General features: G+C 44.2%; 1 protein-coding gene across 3 annotated transcripts in view; it reads left to right on the top strand.

Annotated features, from left to right (window-relative positions):
* TPX2 (TPX2 microtubule nucleation factor) overlaps nucleotides 1–10,386 on the top strand; it is a 50,042-nt gene extending 39,656 nt beyond the window's left edge. For 2 of the 3 annotated variants that reach the window (XM_058178477.1, XM_058178478.1), the window contains exons 14-17: nucleotides 1,267–1,413; nucleotides 2,741–2,852; nucleotides 7,344–7,510; nucleotides 9,139–10,386. In XM_058178477.1, the coding sequence (XP_058034460.1) occupies nucleotides 1,267–1,413; nucleotides 2,741–2,852; nucleotides 7,344–7,510; nucleotides 9,139–9,249 (537 nt within the window). In that variant the 3' untranslated portion in view covers nucleotides 9,250–10,386. The remainder of the gene's footprint in view (nucleotides 1–1,266; nucleotides 1,414–2,740; nucleotides 2,853–7,343; nucleotides 7,511–9,138) is intronic. The other variant, XM_058178479.1, reaches the window with a different exon arrangement.
* The last annotated feature ends 205 nt before the right edge of the window (nucleotides 10,387–10,591 follow it).

A 10,591-nucleotide genomic window follows, 5' to 3' on the forward strand; every position in this document is an offset into this window, starting at 1 on the left:
GCAGCTGGCTGGTGGAGTCAACCACTGGAGCGCGATTCTTCGACTCGCAAGTATACTTCCCATATTTCCGATGGTCTTAGGCGACTCCTGGCAAATTGTCATTCGACCCCCAACAGGGTCGTGACCCACAGGTTGAGAACCGCTGCCCTATGCCATTTCAGACAAATAGCTGTCGAGTCTCTTAAAAACCTCCAGTGATTTATTTATTTATTTATTTATTTCGATTTTTATGCCGCCCTTCTCCCGAAGGACTCAGGGCGGTTCACAGGCAGTTAAAATACATATAAATACAAATTAAAACAACAATTAAAAACTTATTCTATTGCCTAATTTAAAACATTTAAAATAGTTTAAAAACCCTAAAAATATAAATAGCCCCAGATTAAAATTTAATTAGGCCAGATGAAGCACCCACAACTTCTGAAGGCAACATACTGATTCATTGTGGTTCTCATTATCAGGAAATTCCTCCTTCGTTCCAGATTAGAGACAGTCCTCGATTTACAACAGTCCCTTTAGTGGCCGCTCAAAGTTACAACAGCACTGAAAAACGAGACCGACAACTGTTTTTCATGCTTACAACCTGTTGTGCCATCCCCATGGTCACAGGATCAAAATTCAGACGCCTGGCACCGACTCGTATTTATGACAGCTGCAGAGTCCTGGGGTTACGTGATCCCCTTTTTGCAACCTTCTGAGAAGCACTGCCAGCGGGGGGGTTCACTTAACAACCGTGTTACCAGTTTAAGAACTGTGGTGATTCGCTTAACAAATGTGGCAAGAAAAGTCCTAAAATGGAGCCCAAATTTTATGTTGTTCAGTGAGAATTTTGTTAAGTAAATTTTGCCCCATTGTACGACCTTTCGTGCTACAGCTGTTCAGCGAATCACTGCTATTCTTAAATTAGTCACTCGGTTGTTAAGTGAATCCAGCTTCCCCCTTGACTTTGCTGGTCAGAAAGGGGATACAAAAAGGGGATCACGTGACCCCAGAACCCTGTGACCATCATAAACGTGAGTCAGTTGTCCATCATGTGTCGCTGGAGATGCTGCAATGGTCGTAAGCCTGAAAAAGGAGTCGTAAATCCCGTTTTTCAGTGCCAGTCGCTGAGTGAACTGTTGCAAGTCGAAGACTGCCTGTAATCAGCGGAAGAGCTTGCCTGCAGAAGCTTATGGGGGCTCCATCCTAGCAGTGCTTCGAAAGCAGCCCCTGGCCCAAAGACAGCGGCCAGCAGCCTCACTCATCAGGTGCGTTTCCTGCCTGCAGGTGCCCAAGTTCAAAGCCCATCCCCTGCCTCAGTTTGACCACATCCATCTGCCCGAGAAGAAAGTCAAGAGCGCCACGAAGCCGGAACCTTTCCAACTGGCCATCGACGCCCGTGGAGCTGTCCGGCAGGAGATGTGGCAGCAACAGGTAAGAGGGCGGTGGGGGAGGGTGGCAGGATCCGGTTAGGCTTGAAGGGACATTTTTGTCCACAAATGAGGGGGGGGGAATCCAGAGCTGGGTGCAGCCCCCTCCTCTGGCTTTGGATGGGGCTCTGAACCAGCTCTCCAAACATGGGAACGGGAGCATCAGGTTTTCCTCTCCCGAAAGAGTTTTCCAATTCTCTTTTCCTGCCGAGGAAAAAAATGCAAGTGCCCTTGTGACGGCCCTTCCCCCCCCCCCTTAACAAGGTTAAGATGGGTATATAAGTAGGCCTGGGGTCCTTGGTGGTCCCTGAGCTCATTTTCTTGCAGGCATTTCGTTACCCGACTAGGCTACACCATCAGGGTTAGAGGGAGTGGGGTTTTCTCTTTGTTTATATACCATGGCTTAGCCCACTCTTTTCTAGTGCTGATGATGTTCCCTAGTTGGCTCATGAAACGTCTGCAAGGAAACTACCAACCTCAGAGAGCACCAAGGGCCCCATAGTCCTCCTCCTCCCCCCCCCTTTCTCCTCCTCCTCCTCCTAAACCTTTCCTTAACCCTGAACTCTCCCTTCCTTCTCGCACTGATGATGTTCCCTAGTTGGGTCATGAAATGCCTGCAAGAAAGCCAACCAAGTTCAGAGACCACCACAGACTCCAGGGTTCAACCCTGAGTCACAGACTTTCTCTTCTCTCGGTGACCAGCCTTGTGGAATGTTTGAAGTGTGTACACATTCATGACATCCAGTTCACCTCCTCCTACAGATTATTTTGCAGTCACTAGGAGACGGATTTGCAGAACTGTGACAGCCAAAAGTACTCCTGGCCCCTTGAGAATTGTCAGGGCTTCCTCTCAAATGGCTGTCAGAATGTAGAGAGGCGCTCCTTGTGAACATACGGCTCCAGAACAGCCCTGAAGCGTTCACGGCCTGAACCTGGCCAAGGGTGATGTGTTCAGATGCCAACCCTGATTGCTCAGAGGCCTGCTCTGTGTTCCACGTTGGCCAATTCTAGCTATCTTCTGGCTTAATGTTGTCTCTACTTACTACCGGTTGAATAAATAAGCCTTTTGCTGGTTCAGCAGAGAACAGAAGCTACTTTCTAAATGTGCTGGGATCTCTAGGGATCCACTGGCCACTCCTGCAGGTGGTCCTTGACTTACAGCCAACCGTAATGGAGCCTACTTGTTACAGGTAGCCCTTGATTTACGATCATGATGGAGCCCAAAATGTCTATGGTTAAGGGCTCCCTCGCGGTCATAAGTCAAGGACTGCCTGAATTTTTTTTCTGTTGGATGTCTCCTTTAAATCTTTTCCACCCATCACTCTCCGCAGCTGAAGGAGGAGATGAGGCGCCAGAAAGAAGCCGCCACCTTTAAAGCGCACTCCAGCCAGGTGTTGCAGCTGGAACCTTTTGTTCCCAAGAAGGACAGCAAGCTGGCTTTAGGTGAGACGTCTTCAGGTGGGGCCCACCTGATGCGGCCTGAAGGTTTTTCAAGTTTAACATTTAGAATGGAATGAGAATAGAATAATAGAATTTTTTTATTGGCCAAGTGTGATTGGACACACAAGGAATTTGTCTTGGTGCATATGCTCTCAGTGTACATAAAAGAAAAGATACATTCATCAAGGTACAACATTTACAACACAATTGATGGTCAGTATATCAATATACAAAATAGAATATATAGAATAGAATATATATTATTTATTATTATTATTATTATTTATTGAATTTTTATACCGCCCTTCTCCCGAAGGACTCAGGGCGGTGTACAGCCGGAGATAAAATACAAAATATGTACAATTAAAACAAATTAAAACATATCAAAATTACAAAAACGGCTAATAATTAAAATTAAATTTAAAATATTTAAAAATATTAATAAAACCCCAATTTAAAATCAAACTATTATGCCAGTTCTAATATAGAATAGAATAAATATATAGAATATATATATAGAATATATAGAATATAGATAATAATATATATAATATAGAATAGATATATAGAATAGAATAGAATATATAGAATAGAATATAAGTAGAATAGAATGGAATGGAATGGAATGCAGAATAGAATAGAATAGAATAGAATATTTATTTATTTATTATTTATTTATTTAATCATATTTATATACCGCCCTATCTCCCGAAGGACTCAGGAATAGAATAGAATAGAATAGAATAGAATAGAATAGAATAGAATAGAATAGAATAGAATAGAATAGAATAGAATAGAATTCTTTATTGGCCAAGTGTGATTGGACACACAAGGAATTGTCTTTGGTACATATGCTTTCAGTATACATAAAAAAATACATTCATCTAGAATCATAAGATACAACACTTAGTGATAGTCATAGGATACTAAATAAGCAATCAAATCATACTAGGAAACTAAATAAAACAATATATTATTATTATTATTATTTATTAAATTTTTATACCGCCCTTCTCCCGAAGGACTCAGGGCGGTGTACAGCCAAGGGTAAAAAACAAAATATATACAATTAAGATAACAATTAAAACAAAGCAAATTATAAAGGCTGATAGTTAAAATTAAATTTTAAATTTTAAAATAGTAAGAAAACCCAATTAAAATCCAACACTAGTTATGCCAGTCCCGCTTGAATGAATAAATGTGTTTTGAGCTCACGACGGAAGGTCCGAAGATCAGGCACTTGACGCAGGCCAGGGGGAAGTTCGTTCCAGAGCATCACTGCCCCCACAGAGAAGGCCCTACTCCTGGGGGCCGCCAGCCGACATATAAATCATAAAGATATAGGCAAGAAGGTTCTAGTCATAAGTGGTGGGAACGATGAGAAGATTAATAGTAGTGCAGATTTAGTAAATAGTTTGACAGTGTTGAGAAATTATTTGTTTAGCAGAGTGATGGCCTTCGGGAAAAAACTGTTCTTGTGTCTAGTTATTCTGGTGTGCTGTACTCTGTAGCGTCTTTTTGAGGGTGGGAGTTGAAACAGTTTATGTCCAGGATGTTTTATTATGTTTTATTTTTATTGAGTTATAAAATATTGTAAAACGTAAAAGTAAACAGAAAAGCAGTGGGGAGAAAAAGGGGGAAGAGAAGTAAGGAAGGATAAGAAAAGAAGAAAAAAGAAACATTGACTTCTGACTGTCTCTGTTGCAGTAAAATAAGGCATTACCATCAAATCACAACTTTTTGCTTTTTTCATAATAATATGAACCAGCCCTTTGTGTAAAGATCTATCAATCTATTTGGTAAAACCCAAAATCAAACTTTCATTCTTTTCCACTTCAAGCACCAAGTGGAAACAAAAGTACTTTTATATTCTTTTCCTTCTCCTTCTAATCAAAGGAGTCAGTTTTGCCATTTCAGCCAACTCCATCGGCTCCTGCAGCCAATTGTCCGTGGTAGGAATCGAAGCGTCCTTCCATTTTTGGGGCATGCAACAGCCCTTCCTGCTGTCAACATATAAAATAACAGAGTTCCACATTTTGTCTCCAGTTCTTTTTTCATCAAGCCCAAAAGGAAAAGTTCTGCTTTCATTTTTATCTCCATTTTCAAAAATTTCTGTATTAAAATATAAATCATACACCAATATTTTTTTTGCTTTATCGCATGTCTCCCATAGAAAATAAAAAGTTCCTTCTTTACTTTTACACTTCCAACATTCATTTGTATAAAATCTTAGATAACTGATCTGGTGTTAAATACCAACCTGAAAGTTTTGAAGAAAAGACCAGGCAGACTTTTGTCTGGAATGATATAAGTAGTCCCCGATTTACGTCATTTAGTGACGGCGTCTCGAGTTCGCAAGATCACTGTTTTGCAACCTTCCCGGGCGGCTTATGACTTCATACTTATGACCATCACTGTCTCCCAAGGTCACATGATTCCCTGCCAAACACACCAAGTCAAGGGGGAAGCCAGGTTCCACTTAACAACCAGGTGGCTAGCTTATCAACGGCAGTGATTTACTTAACAACGGAGGCAAGAGAGGTCATAAAATGGGGCAAAACTCAAACCCCTCACTTAACAACAGAAATCGAGGCTCAATTGTGGTCGTATGTTGAGGACTTCCTGTATTTACGGCAGTTGTGGTGCCCTGAGTTCATGTGATCACCGTTTGCGACCTTCCCATTGGCTTCTGACAAGCATGGCTGCCTGGGGAATTCTGGGAGTTGAAGTCCCACAGATTTTAAAGGCTGAGTAGTCTTCGACTTACAACAGTTCGTTTAGTGACCAAAGTTACAACAGCCCTAAAAAAAGTGACTTATGGCAATTCGCCGTGAGCTGAAAACGCACCTATTTATTCAAGCGGGACTGGATTGATATTTTATTGGGGTATTTATGTCTTATGATTTTAAATGGTTTTAAAAATTTTGGCCACGTTATAATATTTCTTTTTAATTTCTTTTTAATGTTTATCCATTGTATTTTTACTAGGCTGTACACCGCCCTGAGTCCTTCGGGAGAAGGGCGGTATAAAAATTGAAATAAATAAATAAATAAATAAATAAAAAATTTTCCCACTTAACGACCGTTACAACATCCCCACAGTCACGCGTTTAAAATTAAGATTTTTGGCAACCGATTCACATTTATGACGGTGGCAGCGTCCCAGGGTCAGGTGATCCCCCTTTTGCAACCTTTCTGCAAGCCAGGTTGATGGGTAAGCCCAATTCGCTTAACGACCCTGTGACTAACTTAACCATGGTGGTGATTCACTTAACGTCGTTGGTTAAAGGGCCGAATTCACTCCGCAAATGGTTGGCTCAGCAGCCAAAATTTGGGGCTCCGTTGTGGTTGTAAGTTGAGGACTGTAAGCTTAGAGCTGTGGGCCACAGCCCACTATCAGGCCGTGACCAATTGGCCACTGAGCCGCATGACTGACTGGCCAGTGTGTGCACATATATGCGTCCGTATACCCCACACTCGTGCAATCATCGCCACAAGTGCCACGCAGGTGCTATCATTGCCACCCCATTTGCATCCCGCGTGCACTCGCGGCCCTGTGCGCAAAGGCCCCTTCTCTCTCCCTCCCTCCGGGCTGCCAACCCAGAAAGTTTGGGGAACTTTGGCTTAGAGGAGGGGTCTCCAACCTTGGCCACTTTAAGCCTGGAGGACTTCAACTCCCAGAAGCTTTGCTGGCTGGGGAATTCTGGGAGTTGAAGTCCTCCAGGCTTATAAAGTGGCCAAGGTTGGAGACCCCTGGCTTAGAGGGCCATTTCCATCTTGACCGAGGAGTCCAGGGTTCCAAGTAAATACATCCATTTCAAAGACGCAGTTTCCTCAAAGAGCAATTTATTAGGATATATCCTACTGGCTCAAAGCTGATGAAAACCTGACTCCGAAAGTTCCCACGGTTTTCATCTTATTAAAAGATGAAAGTTTGTGACTTTCCCAAACCAATCAGTGACATGGTCCAATCAGCATACAGTCCAGTTGCTAGGTTTTTTGGTTTTTTTTTACATTTATATCCCGCCCTTCTCCGAAGACTCAGGGCGGCTTACAGTGTGTAAGGCAATAGTCTCATTCTATTTGTTTATTTACAAAGTCAACTTATTGCCCCCCCAACAATCTGGGTCCTCATTTTACCTACCTTATAAAGGATGGAAGGCTGAGTCAACCTTGGGCCGGGCTCGAACCTGCAGTAATTGCAGGTTACTGTGTTCTAATAACAGGCTCCTTACAGCCTGAGCTATTCCGGCCCTCCTCTATTCCGTCAGTCTCCTCCTCCTGAGCTCCTGCCAGAATGATCTTGGTTCCCAAGGGAAAGCACTCTTTACTTTGGCTACAGCACCCCAGCTATCTCTCCCGCCCCCTTCCCGATCCTCATGCCCTGGTCTGTGTCAGCACTGAAGCAGGAAGAAAAAAACGGCCCTCAGTTTAGCCAGCTTTCAGGGTTGACGGGTTTCTCAACCAGGCGCCTCTCTTTTTCTGGCTCTGCAGTGTCCGATCACTTCGAGCTGGCCACCGAGCGACGAGCCAGGGAACGTCAAGAGTTCGAGAGGCGGCTAGCTGAGCTGGAGGCGGAGAAGGCCCGGCTGCAGGAGGCCGCCCGGCGGGTGGAGGAAGAACGGGCAAAGGAGGAGATGGCCAAGCTTCGGGAAGATCTGGTAAGGGCCCCTCCTCTGTTTTGTAAAGGGAAGGACGACGGGACCCTTTCACTCCCAAATCTTCGGTTTTGCCCCTGGGAGGCAGCGCTCACAATCCTGTTCTTAGCTGGTTAACTCCAAATAGAAAGTGGAAATTTTTTTCCCCACCATTTTCCCCAATTACAGAGAGTCCTCGACTTAACAACAATTCGTTTAGCGACCACAGTTACCACGGCATTGAAAAAAAACTTAGGACTGTTAAAAAACTTAGGACTTAGGATTGTTTTTGGCTCATATTTATGGCGGTCGCAGCGTCCCGGGGTCCCGTGATCCCCTTTCACGACCTTCTGACAAGCAAAAGTCAATGGGCGAAGCCGGATTCACTTAACGACCGTCTTATTAACTTAACAGCTGCGGCAAGGAAGGTGGTAAAATGAGAAAAAAACTCCTTGAACCATTTGTCTCGCTTAGCAACAGAAATTTTGGTCACCCGGTTGTTAAGCAAAGCTGGCCTCCCCATTGACTTTGCTCATCAGAAGGTCGCAAGGCGGGATCACGTGACCCCAGGATGCTGCAGTGGTCATAACTATGAACCAATTTCCAAGCATCTGAATTTTGATCACCTGGTCATGGAGATGCTGCAAAGGTTCCAACCGTGAAAAATGGTCATCAAATCACTTTTTTCAGTGCCGTCATAACTTGGAGCGGTCACTAAATGAACTGTTGGAAGTCAAGGACTTCCTGTATTTGCACGGATGCAGCATTCATGGCAAGGATCCATAACCCCCAGGTTCTGGACCAGTACCGGGCTGTGACTCCCAGGCTGCGCAAGCAACAAGGCCAGTGACTGATGCTTCATCTGTGCATGCGCAGAATCTCGATTGCGCACAAGACCTTTCTTCCTCATCCTGCCCCTGGTCTGTGGAAGACCATTTTTCTTCCAAAACTGGTGCCCGAAATGTTGGGGACCGCTGATTTATAGCATGCCACCTGGGGAATTCTGGGAGTTGAAGTCCACCTGTCTTAATTTGGCCAAGGCTGAAAAACACCGCTTTGAATTTGTGTGTCAAGGTTCCAAGTCATACATCCCATTCAATAAGAACTCCGAGGCAGGCAAATTCCCTAAAGAACATTTTATTGGGACATATCAAATTGGCATACTCCCTGGTGAAAAACCATCTCTAGGTTCCCAACGGTTTTACACCCGATTAAAAGTAAAACTTTTTCACTCCCCACCCCACCCCAGAGTCTTAAGTCACGTGGTCCAATCAGCAGATATTCAGGGTTGTGTCTTCAAATTTTTATTTTTAATATATGCCAGTGTGCTCACAGTAAAAAACAACAATAAAGATTGTCTTGTTTTTGTCTTTGTCTTGTCCTTTTCCTTCTCCTTGGTTTTAGTCTTTATTCTTGTTTTGTCTTTGTCTTGTCCTTGATCTTGGATTTGGTCTTGTCTTTATTCTTGTTGTGTCTTTGTTCTTATCTTGTTTTTGTCTTTATCCTTATTCTTGTCCTCGCCTTTATATTCATTTTATCTTTCTCTTTGTTCTTGTCTTGTCTTGGTCTTCAGCCAGCATCTCTTTCCGGAGCAGGCAAGGCTGTCCTTGCGACATCTCGCTCACCCACCTTTCCCTTCTTTCTCCTTCCAGGTGCACAAGGCCAACCCCATCCGGAAATACAGCAGCGTGGAAGTGAAACCCAGCGACCACCCGCTGACCGTGCCACGGTCTCCTAATTTCTCCGACCGATTTAATCGTTGAGTCCCGCTGCCTCGATGCCCGCCCGATTGCAAAACTACAGAGGGGAGGGGAGTGGGGGGCATCCTCCTTGACTTTGAAATGTTTTTTTTGTCTGTGACTCGGGGGGCCTCCCCACCCCAGTTCTCCCCTCCCTAAAGGCTCCCCAGTTTTATCATTTTATCATACCGTTGGAGGAGCCTTTGTATTTATCTCTATTAAATAAAAAAATATAGATGAGGGAAATTGGACACTGGGAAGGTTTCTTTCAGCCATTGTGGGGGCTGTTATATTCTTCTGTCCTCGTGGGGGGGGCATATCCCATGCCCCTCCCCCACCTACCCTTTTTTGCAAATAGCCTCTCTTGGCTGTAGTTTACCAGATCAAGGATTGTTTTGGGAGTCCTGGAAGTGTGTGTGTGTGTGTGTGTGTGAATTGCTGATCAGGAACCATGTTTTAAATAACCACCTGCAGTACAGGTAGTCCTCGACTTAACAACAGCTTGTTTAGTGACCGTTCAAAGTCACAACTTCACTGAAAAAAGTGACGACAGTTTTTCCAGGCTTACGGCCATTGTGGCATTCCTCGTGGTCACTTTTTTTTTTTTGTTTACATTTATATCCCGCCCTTCTCCGAAGACTCGGGGCGGCTTACAGTGTGTAAGGCAATAGTCTCATTCTATTTGTATATTTACAAAGTCAACTTATTGCCCCCCCCAACAATCTGGGTCCTCATTTTACCTACCTTATAAAGGATGGAAGGCTGAGTCAACCTTGGGCCTGGTGGGACTAGAACCTGCAGTAATTACAGGCAGCTGTGTTTTAATAACAGGCTTCTTACAGCCTGAGCCACCACAGCCCCTTACAGCCTGAGCTACCACGTGATCCAAATTCAGCCGCTTGGCAGCTGGCTCATATTTATGGCGGTTGCAGTGATCCTCTTTTGCGACCTCCTGACCAGCAAAGTCGAGGGACAAATGACACTCACTTAACAACTGTATCCATTGCAGTGATTGACTTAACCATGGTGACCAGAAAAGTGGTAAAATGGAACAAGACTGGTTTAAGAAATTTCTCGTTTAGCAACATACATTTTTGGTTGCAAGTTGAAGACTCTCTGTATTGTGAAGTCAGCACAGGTTTTGACTACGGTATGTGCTTTCTGTTTCTCTCTGGAGGGTTGGGAATGAGCTTGAGAGAGTGGGAATGATTCTAGAAGCCTCATTTTGGGGGTTGAAGGGGGGGGGGGGGTCTGTAGCAGAGCTCTGCCTCTGCTGGTTGGGACAAGCTTTTAATTTCTTACCGAAAGAATAAACTCTTCGCAACTGGAACTGTGGGGTCCCTGGTGCTCCCTGAGCTTGGTGGTT

The sequence above is a fragment of the Ahaetulla prasina genome, chromosome 3, assembly GCF_028640845.1.
Source record: "Ahaetulla prasina isolate Xishuangbanna chromosome 3, ASM2864084v1, whole genome shotgun sequence".
In the NCBI taxonomy this organism is placed as follows: Eukaryota; Metazoa; Chordata; class Lepidosauria; order Squamata; family Colubridae; genus Ahaetulla; species Ahaetulla prasina.